This window comes from Coffea arabica, chromosome 7e, assembly GCF_036785885.1.
Source record: "Coffea arabica cultivar ET-39 chromosome 7e, Coffea Arabica ET-39 HiFi, whole genome shotgun sequence".
Taxonomy (NCBI): Eukaryota; Viridiplantae; Streptophyta; class Magnoliopsida; order Gentianales; family Rubiaceae; genus Coffea; species Coffea arabica.
The window spans coordinates 15,119,885-15,140,281 of NC_092323.1; the positions used below are offsets into that span (position 1 = coordinate 15,119,885).

The window sequence follows — 20,397 nt, forward strand, 5'->3', positions numbered from 1 at the left end:
AGTAATATAATTATCCCATTTTCTTTCCTTTCTCTTTCTCTTTTTTGCTCTTTCTGTCACATAATTGGAACAATCAAACGGTTTGCAACTCAACGTTGTTACCATGCTTATTACTTTGTTGTACGCTATCAAAAGTTATTGTTTTCAATCTTAAGTAAAGCATAATTAGATAAGATTGTTGCTAGCAAACAAGGCCACATCTAAACTTGAGTGTTGACATTTACACATGGTTGGCCTGTTTCTACCATATACTTTAACTAATTTTCGTCAATCAATCCTTGATTGAATGAAATTGCCTGGTTCTTTTCTCTTATATATCAATGCTGGTGAAGAAAATGAGACTTGTGTAAACTTTCCTTAAATTTGCAGACATTTGAACGTGTGTGAGAACATTTCTATTAGGGTAAATTACTTCACACCACCCTGTGGTTTTATTTATTCTTATATGATCCTCCTAACAATTCAAAACATTCATATAACTCTATATGATTTCATGTAAAGCATAAATTTAACAAAAGTAACCCCATAACGTCATTAATTGAAAAGCCAATATTATCCTTACTTAAACATTAAACATAACGAGAGGCTAACCACTTTGTATAAAATCATAGGAAGATTACTGTGAGATCTCTAGTTTGACTCTCATGCCTTTTCCTTCCCCGTAAGGCTTGGAGTCTCTCATTTTGAAAAAGAAAGGAAGAAAGAAAATTGTGTGGATATATGTAAAATAATATAGGGATTTACCGGATACTATGATTTCAACCTACACGTTTCTGCTAAGGTTGTCCGTTAATTAAAGTAACCAAAGTTCGTGTCCATCCATTTTCAACTTCACATAAAATAATAGGGTAATAATATAATTATCTCGAAAAAATTGAGTTATATGGTAATAAGCGAAATCACATATGATGTATAGTAATTTAGCCTTTCTATTACTTGTGAGCATATGCTTACAAACATGTGTATACACGTATCAGTTTGACAAATTACCTCGAAGAATTGAGAAATACACACCTGATTGAAGATCTCAGCATCACCAGAGTTTCTTTCTAAGTTCTAACACAACTTTGTTGATCCCAGATGTTAAACGTCATAATGTAACATGTCACGATCCAAAATTTGGCATTTTCTTACCATAGTCGTGCAATCCTGGCCCTCCAGCAGAGGATAGTATTTTGTGGAACACAAGAAGTCAAAAGAAAATGCACTCTAGCCGTTAGATTGAAGACTGATGAGGCATTCTAAAGTCAGTGAAGCAATAGTTAATATGAAATGGACAGCACTAATTAAGGGTCTTAATATTTTCTCAATTTGATTGCAGGCAATTCACTTTTGACATGAAAACTACCATCAGTCAAAACAAATTAACCATCCACTTGAGACCAATTGGAATGTGGATGGTAGAAAAATTCATCCCAATTTTATCTTTTATTTTTTTGTGTGTTTCTTTTGGTCAAACTTCTACAATAGTCCATAGTGTATGGTAAAATACTAGCCTTAATGCCTCTTTTTTGGGGTGGAAAAACGCAAAAGAAAAGGAGAAAAATTCAAGCAAGGATAAACATTGTTATACTAAATGCTAATGTAATGATAAAGCGACCTTATTCTTGAAATTATGTTCAAAGATGAAGACCGCCAAATTCATGTCTTAGGGTTAAAAGGGCTTTTAGATCCACATTTATCAATTTAATTTCTATAAAAATGTCGTTAAAAAGTCACATAGTAAACCAGCAGATATACTGGTGTACTGGTATAGATTGGTTAAATTAACTTGCATAATCTTTAATACATTCTTCGACCATCTATTTATCTCACATACATTCTTTTAACAAAATTGCTATAATAAAACATTTTTCAAAAAAAAAAAAACTCCAAAAACACCCATTCAAAAACTTGATTCCATACGAATGTTGAATCTAGGTCTAGCTTTGAATGAAATCGACTTGAATGGCAAAATACTGGGTCTACAATTAATGGAATTAATCCCTCCGTACCCTAGAAGATGCATGTCACTATTTTTCTTAATCAAATATTCAGGCTCCTATAGACTAGATGAATCTTGGATGGTTTGAAACGGTCATCCTTTTACTTTTTGCTTACTCATTGAAACTTGTCAAGTAAAAATGCAAGAGCAATCGTGCAATTGTTAGTTTTGTAATAGCAATTTCTTGGCAAATTCACGCAATAAATATCCGAGTGTGAAAGATTAAAGTGCCAAAAATGAAGACCTTAGGTAAATTTTTAAAAGGTTGAATTTCAAAAGGAAATACACATGTTAAAGGAACTAGGGGTGTTTATACCTGATTGGTCATTGGCGGTTGTTCTGTTATTAAATTTTGGTCAATTTTTTGTTTTATCTGAAGAAGCTACAGTCGGTTCCAAACCATCTTCACTTCTATCGCTAGATAAAGCACTAAAAGTAACATTTGATTATTAATCAACCGTTGACTCACTGATCAACTTAATAGTAGTAGTAGTAGTACCGCTACCATCAGGGGTGGATGGTGGACAAAAATACTCGTTTATTCGAAAATCCAACGTCTTCGATTCGATTCAATTCGATTTGAAAATTATGATATTCAATTCGTATTATTTGATCGAATCAAAAAGGGTCAGATATCCATTTAGATGTGGAGCAGGTTAGGATTACATAATTAAAAGTCTGTGGGTACCTGACTCGTACCACATATACATTTTTTTTAATACACATAATTAAAAATCCGTGAATAAGGATTAGAAAATGATTGTTTCGCAAGATACGGATCGAGTCAGCCAAATGGTGCATGAGATGGATACCGGACTCGTTCCCACTCCTAATTACCATTAAAGTTTAATTCTTTTTGTCAAGGAAGACTTTAAATCTGACAGGAGAAATGGGACAATTTCAGAGTCGAATGAAGAACTCAACAGTCACCTAACCAAATGATCCCACCAAGTAAACTGTGTTTAGGAAATCTCCAATCTGTTGTTACTAAATAATCTTGAACTTTCAAAAATCCAGCCCGTTATTGGTTACCAAATATTAGATACCAATTAAAAAGTATTTTACCAATATTTTTTGAATAGTTTAATGGTTAATTATTCAACAAAAAACTGAGTAACCAAATAATAATGGCACGGTCTGCTTTTTTTTTTTTTTTTTTAAACCAATCCATGAAATTAAAAAAAAAAAAAGAATTTCTCTAACGGGAGTCTAATGGATGTTTGTTAACATATGTAAATTCTATCTAACTTACCATATATTTATACGCACTAACAATTATTAGCATTCCTTCTATTTATATATTTTTCCTAATTAGTCCTATCTTTCCAAAAGTATAACATTTAAACAAGTGGCTAATAGACTCCCGTTAGACAAACCTGAAAAAAAATTTGCAAAATAAGAACAAATGATGGAAGCTAGTATGGTAATTTCCTATTCCCGTACTAAAAAATCCACATATCTTCCATCCATCTTCCATGCAAGCACACAGCTGTTTCTCTCTTATATCAACTAATACTACACGTATCCTTTAAACGCGCTTTATGGAGGACCAAAACAAATAAAGAAAAAAACACACCAATCCAAAACCATCCAACACGTACTGATCTAGTGATCTTCGTATCATCATATATATATATATATATATATACAGCTACAGATATCAACATTTACAAATTTATTCACCTACACCAGCAAATATGCGTGATTCTGCAGGAGAAATATTCCTTTTTGGCATTCCAATTCTGCTGAAATCCGTACCAATGGCATGCAAAGATGATGAAGAAGCCCAAGAGGGATTCAAGAAAGACTCAGACATGGCTGCAGCAGAAGCAGAAGTAGCAGAACAACTCATGCAGTTAAGTGGAGATGAAGAAGATAGACAGAGTATAGCGACCACCTTTGAGAAGAAGAAAAGAAAGGACAAGGATCAAGATGATGATCAAGGCATTAGTGGTGCTGAGAGCAACTGTCGATTAATCGAATCTAAGAAGATTAGAAAAGATGATCCTCATAACAAGGGCTCTAACGCAAAGAAGAGGAAATCCAAGTATCGGTCGATCGATGATATTTATATGGTGACGAAGCCAATGAATGATTCTGTGCAAAGAAGTTGAAACCTTGAAGAAGCTCTAAAAACTTTTGGTCAGGAATGTAGAGTAGTTTTCTTTTCTTTTTTCTTCCTTTATTTATTTTTGTGGGAGAGTTTTTAGAAGGAATTAACCCTTTTGCCTGAATATTAACTTCTCATTTTCTGATCAGATTAATACTTTGCTTTTTAATCTACTGATGCATGATTGAAAAATTCCATATTTCTGTCAGTGGTTTTTTTGTGTACGGTTTTTCCTTTTTCATCTTTTTGTTCCTTTAATCAGTAGATGATATCCTGATTAAACTAGCCTGTGAGACTTAACTGGTCTTTATGACCCCATGGGAGGAATGTTGAGGTTCAAAAGATAAATGCTTGTTTTGTGGTTGCTTCCACTCAGAAGCAATGAAAATTAAAAAGTATCTGCATGACTGCAGGGTCATCAGCAAGAAAATGGGGAAAAAGCCCTTCAAAAGCTTGTCCAACCAAACATTGTATTAGTAAATTGTGATTTCAGGAAAGCATAAAGACAAATTAGATCCTGGCTAGTGAAGGGTGGAACTGTAAGTAAAAAATTCCACCCAAAGCCCATTCAATTCAGAAGCACTAGCATTAGAACAAAAAATTATCCTTTTAATATGGCCAGAAAAAAGAAATAGGGAAAGACTAACAACCTACAAACTTGCATCGTTAATCAAGAAGACAGGAGTTTTTGACTTCAGTTTGTATTGAAATTTTTTCCGCTTCTTTCATGTTATTTTTGTAGCTTGCGTGACCGAATTATATGCTCTTGAATGCAATAAGAAGCAAATCTGTTCCGCTATTACTTTTAATGGTGTCCTTAAGATCTTTGCTTAGGTGTTAAGGCAGAATGATTGATACTATAACTCACCAAAACCATTCCATGGTGTGAATTCAATGAACTTGACTGTCAAATTTGTCATCCCAGACTATTTCTTGATTCAAAAGCAAGTAGGCCTCATGAGGTGCAAATATGGTGTGTTTACAGTTTTCATGGATGAAGTCTTGAACTAGTGGCCAAAAAACCAAAATTAACATTTCGATAGTACAAGGGTTTTCAATTCAAAGTCTTACTGGTACTTGACTTGTAATTGTAGTTCACACTACTATCTGAGGTGGTTGTCTAACAATTCTTTTAGTATTTGTTCAATTATTTTTGACCTTTTCGTTCATTCATCTGATTTTGTAGCCAAATAAAAAAGTTTCTGTATTGTGCTTATGTTCTTAATTTCACCCATTAGAATTTGCTAGGACTCGGGTTGGAGTGTTGGATACTATTGCCTTCTTTGCTTGGCTATTATACTTCTGTTATGTGGTGTTGTCTTGTTTGCCAGACTATTGTACTTTTGTTATGTATTTGTTAGACTAGCCTTTCGTGAATGTACAAAATTAGAATCAAGTTTGTGATATATATATATATTTATATATATATATACATATATATATATAAGAAAGGTTTGAAAGTTGAATCAGGAACATCAAGTCACTAACCTTACATCCCTACCAGTTAAGTTGGGTCTTGAAATTGATATATTGATATTTAAAAAGCCCAAAAACACACACACACACACACTCTTTAGATTGAATCTGTGATTGATTACTGTTCATATACGTGTAGGTAGTTATTCTAAAAATTTAGGCTATACAACTAGTTGTGTATTCTAAGACTCCCAAGTAGCTAATCATTTTGTATAAATACGGAAAATATATTTGTCTCTTGTACAATTATTCTGAAGATAGCATACACACCACCTTAGTTTTCTTCTAGTAACGGGAACATTATTTTTAGGAGTCCATCTACAAAAAAAAAAAAAAAAACCACTAGTGAAAATCACGATATTTTTAAGTGATAGAAACAAACATAAGAATCCTTAAAATCAATATCTTTTTCATGAATTTTCCTTTTGCCAGAAGGGGATCTGAAATTTATTGGCTTATGCAAGCAATCTAATCTACCTTTGTCTCTTTTCCAGGAAGCTAATAATTGCATGATTATGTACGAAAAACTTTCCTAATTAAGTATGTAAAATCTGAAGGAGAAATATTGTTCCCTTGAGAAAAAAAGCATTTAGGTGCATTCTACTTACAAAACTAGTGAGGTGGATATTTAGTCACATCTCCTAAATCCTAACACCATATATTACTTATCAATTTCAGACATATCCAATTGTTGTGATTCAATTTTAACATCTTGATTTATGGACAGCTAGGATAACACAAGCCAAAAATCAATAAATGTGTGTGCAAGAAATGCATCATGTATTAGTGTCTCTCTCTTTTAAAACATCCAATTTTTCAATGCGACCTTTTTTGTTTCTTTTTTTAACCTTCTTGATTCTACCAGATTGAATTTATCAAAAGAAAAAGTTATCCTGCAGCCTGATCTGGAGCAGCTGCCTCTCCTCATAGGCCTCAAATCTTTATTTATGCTGCATTTTTGTGTTGAAAGCTTTAATGTGATATCTGATGCTCAAATTTTAGCTCTGCTTATGCAGGAGGCATTCTATCTAAGCAACGCAGACTTCAGCTAGGGAATCATGACAAAATTCTCCTGTTAAGCAAGACATCTGCAGCTAAGGAATCATGCAAAAATAACCTCAAAGTGACATCTTTCCATTGTAATCTAGCCTGGGATTACTCCTTACCACAAGTTTACTGGAGTACTGGAGAATGATTCATTTGTCAAATTGAGAACACAAATTAGGAGGATCGTAGAGACAACAACAAATGCCTGTGCTTTTCCACCAGAAGTGTTGTAACAAAGTCCATTAACAGAAAGCACTTTTGCAGAGTATAACATTTCAGACACTGATATAAGGACCCCTTCAATATGGGGTAACTTTGTGACACTATATGCACTGACAAACCTTACACAAGGACACCGAAAAACCTCGTACAGGTATTCAACAAAAGAATGAATGGAACCATTCTAGAACAAATAATTGGTCAGCTGACAATGCTTCGTATCTACACCTCCGAACTATACTCGAATCTTATTCCGTCTACCCGTGCTATATCTCATCATGCAAAACCATTCCAGCATTACCTGTGTGCCTGGCTGCACAAGCAAATTCCCAACAGCATTCTTGTTTCATGCACGTTAGGCAAAGCTGTGTCTCGAGATGTCTCAATCGTCACAGTTCAATCCACAGATCTCTAGTACAGGGCCATCCCTTGAAACAAATGGGTTAACTCGAACCCACAAAAGGGTTATTATTGAAGCCAGAAGAATAGACCAGACGATGATAATTGTTGGAGTGCGTTCTTGCTTCCCGATCAATCCTTTGAGGAATGGATAAAGGTGAAGGATGACCCAGAAGGCAAAAAATAGCCGACCAAATAATGGACCCCAAGAATCATAACCGTTGTTGATGGCATCCGCTATCCCAACTATAACTCCAACAATGTTTACAATCAACAAAGTTGTTGGAGGAATTAGCAGTGACGTCCACTTGAAGATGTAAAGCTCCGAGAATTCTCCATCATCTCCTCCCTTGGAGGTGACGGTGAAATTTGTATCAATACCACCCAGGACCTTGAGTAATCCTTGGAAGAGAGCAAAAAGGTGAGAGGAAACACCTCCAATAACCCAGAATTGTTCATTTCTCCACCAATCATCTATTCCTACACCACCCCATTGCATTTCAAGGATACCAGTGACAGCGATGGTGATGAAGAGGGCCATGAATACAACACTTGCATAGTTGCTAATCTGTGTACAGAAGACAGGTTATAGCCAAAAGTCACACACATATCAAATTAGCAGTTGAAATTCTCAAGGCACCAGGAAATTTCACATGAAAACATACCTCAGGGACAATAAATTTTCCAGTGAGAAGGCAGATGGCAGGCAGCATACAATACACAAGCAAAGGAATGGAAGTCCAAGGATATACAACAGAGTTTATGTATGAAAGTCGTTGAAGCCACTTCAGTCCACCTCCATAGCCATACCAAATTGGACAGTGTCTGCTCATGAAAATCTCAACAGATCCGAGGGCCCACCTAAGAACTTGGTGAAGACGATCTGAGAGATTAATTGGAGCAGACCCCTTAAATGCAGGCCGCTTGGGTATACAATACACAGACCGCCAACCATGACAGTGCATCTTGAATCCTGTCAAGATATCTTCTGTGACCGAACCATATATCCAGCCAACCTGAATCAGCAAATGCAAATTGTTTCATCAATTAAGAGAACAACAGGAACAAAAGAGAATACTTAGTAATTCTAGGCATTCTCCGCGAATATTTCAATTATCAGAATTATAGGATGTTTGTAGGGTAGTTTACCTCCTTTCCCCATTCTGTCTTATCTTCATAACCACAGCTGATAACATGAATAGCTTCGTTCAATAAGGATGCAGAACTAGCGTCCTTAGGAATTCCACCATTCTCCAACAGTGTTGAGGCTACAAAAACCGGAGATTGACCAAACTTCTTTTCAAGTTTCACTTGGGAAAGCTGAGATGCATTTTCAGGGTTTATTTCTGCATTGGAAAATGAATTTACTGTCAGTGGGGGGTACATACATGCTTAGATTTCTTTTCAGGACAATAAAATCCCAACATCCATCAGAACTTGTAGTTAATTTAGACAAGTTTGCAAAAAATGAAGAGAATTTTGAAAGTGGTTTTTCTTACAAATTTCATAAAGATTTGAAGAAAGCTCATTGACATGTCAGTCATAAAGTCAGAAAATACAGGACTCAATTTTATATGTTTCAAGAAAACTTTTTGCAAAATTATGAATTCCTGTTTATTGATTTTCATGAAAAACTGGAAAGCATCAATCTTCTTGTTTCCATAACAAGGACGCAATGTCAGCACAGCAGACAAACAAGGTCATACTTTTCTTCAAAAGAAGACTTACTTTTAATTCCTTCTTCAATTGTTTCAAGAGCATGTATTTGCTTAGAGGCTTCCTTTTGCTTCAGTTTCTTCTTATTTTCTTTCTTTCCTTTTCCTTTCTTGTTCTTGCTTGAACAGCAACATGAACAGCACCACTTGGGCAAACAATTGCAGGTTTTGCTGGGAGGCTTCTTACTGACAGGAGCATCAAAACCATAAAGTGCTTGCCTTCTGAAAACACAACCAGTTCCTACATATATTGGTCCCTGCAATCCATCTAATCCCTTCATGTTGATCTGTAAGAAACAGAAAAGTCAGACTCGCCAAGGAGCAAATGATGTAATACAATAGCCTCAAATAGGAAAGGGCACATACATCAAAGAAAACGACGTTCCGATTTGAGTATCTGTCATGACGGTCAATCCCATCAAATCTTTGTGGAAACTGCACATAGCAAACTTTCTTCCCTGAAGTGGGGTCCATCATGAAACACATGGCTTCCCTGAGAGCCTTGCTATTATTGATGTAGTGATCACAGTCAACATTGAGAAGATAAGGAGCATTCGAGATGACTGCTGAAACCCGCACCTGAAGGTATTATATTTACAGAATGCTTAATACTCTGAATGGAGTGTAAAAATTCCTTTCCTTGCTTCACAATAACTATTAAGTTGGACACTACGTCTTACCAAAGCATTCATTGCTCCTGCTTTTTTGTGGTGATCAAACCCAGGCCTTTTTTCACGAGAAACATAGACCAGGCGCGGTAACTGATTTCCTTCAATATCACGAACACCATCATTCCCAAGGAATACCTACATAAAGCAAACGAGAAAACCATAAATGCCAAAGAACTGATCTTGATTAGAATTTTTTTTTGGGGTAAAACTGATTTTAATTAGATGCATCATGCAAATCTAAAAGCTAGATTGACATGCAATAATCTAATCTTTAACACTAGAAAATGCCCTTGCTTCCTCAAAATAGAACAAAAGGTGGATTTGCCAGATAGAAGATGGAAATGACGCATGATATGGATGACAAAATAGTCTGTTTAACCAACCTACACTCTTATTATATTGTAATCAATGCAAGCATCAGTCTCCAAGAGATGAATGTTCTCTCTTGATGTATTCTCCAAGCATTGGAAGCATTAAAAGTTACACTTACGGATTTCTTCTTTTTTTTCCCCTTGGCAGTAAACCAAATCCTCAAGATTCGTACTTATAAAAAGTCCAACCCAAATTCTCAAATTCCACATTTTGCTTGAACCCTAATCTTACGTCTCAGTTTTACAACCCCAAGCAACAAACCCCAAGCTTTCTTGATGGGGGCTATTTACTAAAGGCTTTGAATGAAACAATAGTGACTTTGATTCCTAAAGTAGAAGCCCCCATAAATCTGTCTCAGTATAGGCCTATATCTTTATGTAATGTCATTTATAGAATCATCGCAAAGGTGTTGGCAAACAGGCTAAAAAGAGTCATCCCAAAGTGTATTAGCTCTGCTCAATCTGCTTTTGTTCCTGGTAGACACATTCTTGATAATGTTATTTTAGCACAGGAGCTACTGCATTTTATGAAAAATAAGAGAACAGGCAGAAATGGTTTTATGACCCTAAAACTGGATTTATCAAAGGCCTATGATCGAGTAGAGTGGCAGTTTTTGGGTAGGATGATGATGAAGATGGGGTTCTGTCCCACATGGATAAAATGGATCCTTAACTGTGTCACCACAGCAGCTTACTCTTTTAATGTCAATGGCCAGAAGGTGGGATATGTTAAACCATCCAGGGGCATTAGACAAGGGGATCCCCTTTCACCATACTTGTTCCTTATCTGTGCCGAGGGCCTGTCAAACTTGATGAAGCAAAAAATCCAAAGCAAAAATCTAACAGGAGTCAAAGTGGGGAGAAATTGTCCTCAACTGTCTCATTTATTGTTTGCTGATGACTCACTCTTCTGTTGTAAAGCTAGCATACAGGAAGCTCAACACATGAAAGAGATGTTTGCTGCGTACGAAAGAGCTTCAGGCCAAGCCATCAACTATGAGAAGTCTGCAATCTTCTTTAGTGCTAACACAAACAAAGATCTGAGGAAGGATATATGTGCTGAGATGGGATATATGAAGGAGGCTACAAGTGGTAAATACTTGGGATTACCTATGCTGATAGGTAGATCAAAGCAACAAGTTTTTGGATATATCAAGCAGAAGGTGCAAGAAAAGTTACAAGGATGGAAAAGAAATCTGTTAAGTCATGCAGGGAAGGAGGTTCTGATCAAGTCGGTGGCCATGGCACTTCCCACCTATACCATGTCATGTTTCAAGCTTCCAAAAATGCTGTGTAAGGATATAAGCAAGATGATAGCTACGTTCTGGTGGGGAGGTGGAGAGCATAACAGGAAAATGCATTGGATTAGCTGGAACAAGATGTCGCAGGTAAAGGGTAGGGGAGGACTGGGTTTTAGAGATCTGGAAAGGTTCAATGAAGCTCTCCTAGCCAAGCAACTGTGGAGAATGCTAAATAACCCAGAATTGCTTGTGAGCAAGGTCATGAAGGCAAAGTATCTAGCACAACCACAGGATTGGGATAGAGAAACTCCTAAAGCAGCTTCTTGGATATGGAAAAGCATCTTTGGAACAAGGTTCTTGGTAACAAGAGGGACAGGGAAGAGGGTGGGAAATGGGCAAACAGTGGACATTTGGAAGGATAATTGGATACACGGGACTGAGGAAGGAAGGATTAAAACGCAAAGAGATCCAAAATGCACATTAGAGAAAGTAGAGGAACTGATAGCAGATGGGGAGTGGAATCAGGAGGTGCTGAATCGTTGGTTTATAGCAGAGGATGTCCAAAGGATAAAGGCTATTCCAATCAGTATAACAGGCTGCCAGGATAGATTGTATTGGCGATACACTAAATCAGGTGTATTTACAGTAAAATCTGCCTATGATGCGACAATGGAAACAAGACAGTACCAACAAATGGAAAGGCTGAGGAGGGATAGTGGAAGCACGAGCTATGATCAACAAAACTCAAGAATCTGGAAAAGTGTGTGGACACTAAATCTGAAACACAAACTGAAGCACTTTATATGGAGGTGCCTACACCACAGTCTGCCAGTGAATGAACAAATACAGAAGAGAACTGGTAAAGGAAGTCCAATGTGTTGCAGCTGTGGGGAAGGGGTGGAAACACTAGAACATATGTTGTTCTTCTGTGACATTGCGGAAACCACATGGAAACTAGCACCTCTGCAGTGGGATGGATTGAGGGAGATGCGAGGAAATTTTGTCAAATGGTGGGAAGGAATGTTAGGAGCAAGAAAAAGAGAACAAGGACAAGAACACATAGCATTAACTGTAAATATTCTTTGGCAAATATGGAAGGCAAGAAATAGGAAAGCCTTTGAGGAACAAGAAGCAGACCCAAGGAAGGCAGTGCAGAAAGCTATAGTAGAATGGGATGAATATATAGAGGCCCAAAAAGATATAGCGGGAGAGTTCATTCAACAAACAACAAACTCTTGCAAAGGAGAAAAATGGAGACCACCACCACATAACTCCATAAGGATAAATTCTGATGCTGCATTCTCACAGAACTTGGAAAGAACAGGAATAGGAGTTGTGGCAAGAAACGCGAGAGGAGAGCTACTGAAGGCATGGGCAAGATCGGAACTCAAAAATAGCGAGCCACAAGTGGAGGAAGCTACAGCAATCAGGATGGGAATGCAAATGGCCTGGGAGGCAAACTGGAGGACAGTGGAATTCCAATCGGACTGCAAAGAAGTGGTGGACATGATCAACAAGGAAGAAAAGCAGCAGTCCAGAGCAGCTATCATCCTTGAGGACATTGCAAATATGAGGTGTTTGTTTGAACAATGTACTTTCTCCTTTGTGCATAGAACGGGGAACGTTTGTGCACATAGCTTAGCGAAGTATGCAATTAAGCTTACAAAACCTGTTAAATGGGAAGTGTATTTTCCCATGTGGCTCTATGAAAGAGCACAAAATGAATACCAAGGAAGTAAGTCTGATGTATCAAACTCTTGTAGTATCAAGTTATGAAATGAAATGCAATTATGCTGTTTGACAAAAAAAAAAAAAAAAGAGCAAGTCTGAACCAGCTTTTGTTGATAATAGAAGTGTGGACAAAAATTTAACGAAAAACCCACCTGGATCATACCAGGATGGTCTCGAACATTGTTACCAGGCCAGGGGGTACCATCCTGCATTGTCCACCCTTCCTCTGGAACCTTTTGGGCTGTAGCAACCAAACCATTTATTCGAACTTTAAATTCTTCGTATTCTCTCTGTACCCAGGAAAATGAAAGAGTTACTATGGTCAAAAAAAGAACCACTTTTCCCATGTTTATCAGAAAATTTTGAACAAAACTACCCGCACAGCTGATTCTCTACAGAGAATACATGGGTCATCAATGAATACAAATATTTAAGTCATGATAGTAATCATATATAGTATAAATTGCAAACCTTCATTTCTCGCCTCTCCCTCACAAATGCTGGATGAACTTTGTTTTTCAGATAGTCAATCTTCTGAGAAAAATACCATTCTGGAGCCCGTGGCTCAATATTAAACTTCTTGCAGAAGGGAACCCATTTTCTGGCAAATTCAGAGGTTTCAGAAAGTGCTTCAAAAGTAAGCATCGCAGCACCATCGTCTGAGACATAACATGCAACTTTTTCAATTGGATAATCCACTGCCAGTATAGATAGAACAGTGTTTGCAGTGATCAGTGGAGGTTCTTTCATGGGATCCACAGTACTGACAAAGATGTCAAGATCTGCTAGCTCAGATGGCTTTCCCTCTTTCTCATACCTGCACAGTTACAATTAGAGATTCAAAAAGCAGAATACTTCAAAAGAGATTACCAAAAACGAACAAGAGTGTCCAAGAGCACATTGTAAAAGAATTTGTGGCACAAAAGCAGTTTAAATTCAGCAGCTATCAAGGTTGTTTTGCAGGACAAGATCCAAATGTCACCACTACGGAGAAGTAAAAAAATCACAAAATTTTGGTCCATGTACCTGAGAGATAACCGATCAAGGTATGTTTCTCGCTCTATGGGGTACCATTTCGGAAACTGATCAAGAATCCATGATAAAGCAAACCATATTTCACAGATAACTGATGTCATCCACAAGCCATATGCATCATGAACTGGATGGAGGATTCTGTAATGGAAAAATAAGCCCAGAACAGTAAGGCGGAGTATAATTATTAATCTATACGGACTTATTTTGCTTGAAGCCACCGATAATTTCCTTGACAGTGGTTGCCTCCCTTCATCCATCCTGATTGAATGCATAAAAGAGAAATTGGCAATTAATATGAGAATCATGGGCAGCATTACAGGAAACATCTTTCCATCAGAAAGCAATAAACTAGAGTTTAATAGCAGAGTAATTTACCAAAGCAGCAGACATTCTAAGCAAGAGACTATGGCCATGGAATGCAAATTTAGAGAAAAACATAAAAAATTATGCTATTTCACCCACATAATGCAGCAAACAAGAAAGCTTTCCCTATTTTCAGAGAAGATAAAGTCAACAACAAAGGGATATTCCATAAATTAACTGTGTCATAACTTCATTTTGTATGCTCTAAGTCACAGCAACTGAACAAGGACTTCAGGGACTATGCACCCCAGTTTTTGTAACTACTTGGCTTGCCTGGTAAGGGATAAACGATAGACTACCTTGGAAAATTGTTACCATTCAACTTGGCACTCGGAACTCACAGTTTTCCAAAAATGGTTAGGAACATTTACGGAAACATAAATGCCTAATTTGGGTTATGCCAAAAATCAACAACAGACATGGAAACATATTTCTAACATTTAACCGCAATCTGTACGTGCATATCTTCTAGTGCATGCCAACATAAATAGCAACTTTCAATTTTGGCAATTGACATGTTTGAGAGTGCTCTCTGTACAATATTATCAGAGCTCTATCTACAGAATACAGGCTAGTTTCATGTCCTACAGAAAGCTATTTTGCCACCACATTTTGTTACAAGAGCAAAAGTGCCTAATCATGCTGTCTAATGTTTTCCAGGACAGTTTGCAAGTCTACAATCTCATGTAAGTAAAGTAACTTTTTACCACAAAAGTATGCTTTATATGTATTTCTATATTCTTGTTCAGTGGTATTCAAAGCTTTAGATAAAGAAGACAAGGTGCAAATGATGCATGACACATGTTTAAAGCATGAGGGCTCCTGTGCATCATTAGTCAAAATTGGGATAACCAATAACTTATGGTAGATAGCTTAAGGGACTTGGCAGATTGTGCAATCTAGCAAGTCAAGCCAGACCTTTTTCTTGCTTACAAGAATAAAATTGCCTTGAGGAAAAAATTAATCCCAGAAGGACAACTAGCCTCTGTTACTTAAATGATTAGTTTCTTTACAGAATGTCAAACATCTTGAATCATGTGATAGTCCATCCTCCTTGAAGACATCATCTAGCTAGAAAAGATTATGTTTCCTACAGGTAGTCTTTTGATGATGAAATCTTGCAAATTGAACGCGTTCTGATGATGTGATCTTGCAAATTGAACATGTTGTCAAAACAGTGAATTTCGGAATGTGTTTTCCTCAGAGAAAGACCACAAAGAGAAAGAACTAAGTTTAGACATTTTACTTCAGTAACTTACATTGGCAAATCAGGATCATCAAATTCACCACCATCAAAATTGCGAGAGTTATTTTCTCCTTCATGCTTGACCATTTGGAGTTTATCATTTTGCCTTTTCTTCCAATCCTCCATCCGATCCTTCCATGCAACACTTCCATATCCATATAGTGCAATGTCTTTCTCGGGAACCATTGGCCTTCGTTGCACTGTGACATAAAGAACACATCTTCTTCAGCCTTGGATACAGAATTTTGGGCATGCTAGGTTAACTTAGATGCTGAGCAAAACAACTTACAAGATGCTGATGGATCAGGAAAAGCGGGTGAATGTGAACCAGCTGCATGGCCAGCAAATGGGGGTACAACAAGGGCATGATGATCTGAAGAAATTTCAGCATCCTAAAACAAGAAAGAATAATTAAAATATAATCTTACGCTTTGCTAGGTCAAATCTAGAATCCAAGCACTTACATACTCTAACAATACAAGGCCAATATAAATTAGGTTCACTAACAGCTTACCTCTTCGCCATAGGTCAATAGAGGAATATCAAGACCATGGGATGAATTGTGTCCTGCGATGCCACCTCCAGATGAACTTGCCTCAACACCACGGGCATGCCGTCCAGCTGCCCCCACAGCATGTGGCGGACTTAGAGAATCAATATAGTTGTAATCAAACTCATGTTCGAGATCATCAATATTATCCTCTTCCTCATCCCCCTCAACCCTTGGACTACCTACCAAATACAAAACTACCAAACCATGAGTTCACTTGCTTAAGAAAGACCACAACAAGTATTCTTATGAAGCATCATGGGACAAACAAACTCGCCTTTGATACGCTTATATCTGGTTTTGCACTGAGGGCAAGCTTGATTCCCCTCTCTTCTCTCATATTCATAGCACGGCCTACAAACGGGGAAAGCACATTCATTGCAGGCCACAAAGAGTTCTCCATCAACAGTAATCTCCACTTCATCCCCACAAATCTGGCATATCTGTCCACTTAATTCTTGCACAGATTTAATCTGGACAACAAGACCAGGAAAGCGAGTTACTTGCTATCAAAACCACTTGAGAATGCCTAATCATGTTTCCCCAAAAACAACATCAAACTGTAAAAGATACTAAGAACACAATTTATTGTCTATATTCCACCAAATTAAAAACAAAAAGTCACCTAATTTGGAGAAACTGACATTGGACATTTTCTTTAGACACCCCCCTAAATCAACTCAAGTGTTTCCAATTCTCAAAATCTAATCAGCTCTGCAGGACTTAACTTCTTTGTTCCAGGACATGGCTAGTCCAATGTTCTCTAGAACAACACGCATTGTCTCTTTTCTATTTCATGTTTATACAAGTTATAGCGACCCCATTATCTCCTCACATAACAGAGGCCAAACACAGTCTTTTGTCTCGCAGCTCCAAAATAAAATACAAATTCAAAAGAAGTTTCCAATGCTAATGTGGCGAAATCACCCCCTTCAGTCAACCAAAGCCCCACCCTCCTACAACCTCCCCAAAAATAATTTTAAAAAAAAAAGATCAAAATCAAAAACAGCAAATAAAAGTAACCTCAAAAGGATAGGGAAAATTCTAAGATGAAAAAACAGGAAAATAAAATATAACATCCTCAAAATCATTTATAACTGACACAGTTCGATTTTAAAAAAAAATTGAACACTTAAACAGGGGGAAAGAGAAAAAAATACCTCTATTGTGAAGGCCAAATGCTTAGAAAATACTAGTAAAAACCAAATGCTAAGAAAATAAGCATCCAACTACACTGAAGAAAAAGCCCTAATAAAATGCATTACTGATTGACGCAAGACAGAACATCCACCAAAATGGCCAAAAGGGTATCTGCAAAACGAAGATTAGAAGAAAAATGAAGGGGTTTTAGATAGCCTTACCTTTCCAATATCGTCAGCATTGATGAGTACAAACTCATTCCTGTTATGAGAACCAGCAATAAGCCTCCCACCTGTATCCATCACCATTTTGCACCTTACAAAAACTCTTCAGAATCCCACAATAACCCACTTCAACAATCAATTTTTCAGTGCCAAAAGCCCCCCTTTTCCAGCCAAAAACTCAATCTTGGAAATCTCACAACCCCCAAAGCCTAATGAGAAAATGTTCGAATGTAACCACCATCAGAAGATACCCAAAAGCAAAGGTTAAACAACCCTCCACATTGAGAAAAGCACTATTTAAAAACACCCCAAAAAACCCAATTGGGCAATGGAAAGAAAAATGAATAATATAACAATAATGATTACAATAAACAATACTATCCCACAATAAAGTAAAGGGAACTAAAAAGGTTGATGGGTTCTTGACAAAAAAATTTTTAAAAAAAGAAAAGAATAATATAAAAAAGTAGCAAAGTAGTAGTTGATTTCTTTACAAGCTAAGACCCTCTGCACTACTGTAATCTGGCTGGAGTGGACTTTAGACTTAAAAAGGGATCAAAATTGACACGATTTTAGAGAGGTGTAGCGAAATGTGGACGCGTAAGAAAGAAGGGTGAGCAAGGGAGATTGGATTGAATCATGAAGAAGTAGAGGTGGTTCGGTGGACTTTCATCTCATCTCTTTCTTGAAAAGAAGAAAACAAAATAAATAAAGGAGAGGTTTGTTATGGGAGATAAATACTACTACTACTTCTACTAACTAGAAGAAAACAATTATGCATTTAATTAATAACAAGGGTAATTTATTCACTGTTCACTCATGTGTGTGGAAATGTGTGAAAAGTAGGACCATCCATCCATGGTGGTGATGGAAATGGTGATGGTGGAGCAGGAGCTTTCTCTTTTCTTTTCTTTTTTCTCTTTATTTTTTTTTGGTGTCTTCTATTTGTGGGATTTTTGCCCCCACAAATCTAGTAGTACATGTACCGCAGTTGTGTAAGCAGGTAACTACAGTGCGTGTAGTGTGTGTTGTGTGTGTCTTGTTTTTGCTGCACTTTGGGAGTGAGCTGTAAATGTCTTTTTGGCTGTCTATTTCCTGTATACAATTCAAGATCCAGTTGTTTTCTTTCTTCAATACAAAAACAAAATTGTGGGCTGTTTTTCTTTTCTCCAATAACTTCTATAATTGTAATTTTTTTTATGCGTTTCACAACTTTTATAATTCACTGAAAAGAGTCCACCTACAAAAAAAAAAAAAAAAAAATCGTAACTCCTAGCATGTAAAGCATTTTTTAACATTTCGAAAATATTGAGCTCGCATCATTCTCCCATAAAAAATATTTTTAAAATATTAAATTCTTAAGATAACATTAATTTAATAATGGTTTTTCTAACGGATAGAGCACCTATTAGCATACATACGTTCCACCCAACTTATCATGTATATATACACACTAAACAATTACTATTTTCTCTTATATTTATACACTTTTTCTAATTAATCCCTTTGTATTTATACATTTTTTCAAATTAATCTTATATTTTTAAAATTTTAACATCTGAAATACATTTTAACGAAGAATCCGTTAGACAAATCTTTTAATAAAAAATTAAATTGGTGTTATTTGAACGCAGGATAACAAATAAGTTCAGTAGTATCACTTTCTAAGTGGTGGATTATAAATTTAAATTTCACCATCCTCTGAGTGTGTTGACTGTATACTCCTATGGCACCAAATATTAAAAAAAATCTTTAAACAAAAACATAAGAATTATTTTATTTTCAAAATTAAAAGCTTGTGGGGGAAAACATCCCAATTGATAGAAGCTATTTTGCCCAAATTGAAAAATTTGTCATTTTATTTAAGTACTAGTATATAAAAAGTTTTTGGTGGGGTAAGAGAAAAGGACAAACGCAAAGGGAAGAGAAAAGGAAAGACGCGTAAAAGAAAGAAGCGGCCAGCTGGGATGTGTGGGAGAACGGAACTGAACTGAATCCTCCAGAGTTAGTACTACTACTAAATTCAACAAAAAGAAAAAAAAAACACAAAAACAGAAAAAAAAACAAAACCGCGTGAGCAAACAGATCCGGATCCTATTTTTACTAGGTTTTGAGTGTGTTAAGGACTCTGAATTATTCGCAAGTTTGATTCGCTGTTTTTTTTTAAAAAAAATTAATACGAAACGTTTGTGTATGTACGGTTTTAGGTTTAGGACTTGAATATTTTGACTATTGACTCGAAACGTAAAACGTGGGAAGGAGGATTGTGTTTATTGCTGTTTTATAGTACTATTTTTTGGGTTATCTTTCTATCTAATTAATTTGAGTGTAAATGTACTTATGTGCGATTCTCTCTCTCTCTCTCTCTCTTAGTAGTAGTAGTTGTAGTAAAAATATTCTATAATTCTAGGGTTTTTTTAGTTCTATTATTTCAATTATCGAATGTTTCATGTCGATTTGTAATTTTGTACGATAGTTCAAACTGATTTACTTTTCAACTCACTTCTCGTCTAGATTTAGAAATTTTTTTCGATACTTCTAAAGGTTGTTGTTTTTTGATAGGAAGTTATTTTGTTATTAAGTGGTGTGTGTTACGTAATGTTTCAAACTAATTTACCTTTTTAACTCGCATTTTTTTTTCTCGATTCGAGAATATAAACGACACTAGTGATGCTTCAGATTAATTTCACTTTCTCAACGCGTATATTTTCTCTCAACCCAAGAAGATAAATGAATTTGGTGTTGAGCATGAAGGCTTTCAAAATGCTTATTGTTAACCTCATTTAAATGTGTGCGTTTTGTAATTCTCTCTTGACTACATGAAATCCCATTTAGATTTGGCAACTTAAATTATGGGATGATTTAACTATACAGG

General features: G+C 36.3%; 1 protein-coding gene across 1 annotated transcript; it reads right to left on the minus strand.

Moving 5' to 3' along the window:
• Positions 1–6,805: 6,805 nt before the first annotated feature.
• LOC113702210 (cellulose synthase A catalytic subunit 5 [UDP-forming]-like) lies at positions 6,806–18,563 on the minus strand. Its single transcript, XM_027223282.2, has 14 exons — positions 17,520–18,563; positions 16,436–16,631; positions 16,123–16,340; positions 15,898–16,000; positions 15,622–15,808; positions 13,991–14,257; positions 13,436–13,781; positions 13,117–13,254; positions 9,631–9,756; positions 9,317–9,529; positions 8,964–9,237; positions 8,385–8,581; positions 7,901–8,251; positions 6,806–7,803 (listed from the first exon to the last, which is right to left on the minus strand). Exons 1-14 carry the CDS (start codon positions 17,604–17,606, stop codon positions 7,219–7,221), a joined length of 3,288 nt encoding a protein of 1,095 aa, XP_027079083.1. The 5' UTR covers positions 17,607–18,563; the 3' UTR covers positions 6,806–7,218.
• Between the last annotated feature and the right edge of the window lie 1,834 nt (positions 18,564–20,397).

Excerpts from the sequence above, each read along its gene's own strand:
- LOC113702210 (XM_027223282.2), bottom strand. The coding sequence starts at position 17,606 with ATGGTGATGGATACAGGTGGGAGGCTTATTGCTGGTTCTCATAACAGG. Across the intron at positions 13,782-13,990 it reads CTTGATCGGTTATCTCTCAG|GTATGAGAAAGAGGGAAAGC; the intron begins GTACATGGACCA and ends GTAACTGTGCAG. Across the intron at positions 9,238-9,316 it reads GGAACGTCGTTTTCTTTGAT|ATCAACATGAAGGGATTAGA; the intron begins GTATGTGCCCTT and ends TGTTTCTTACAG.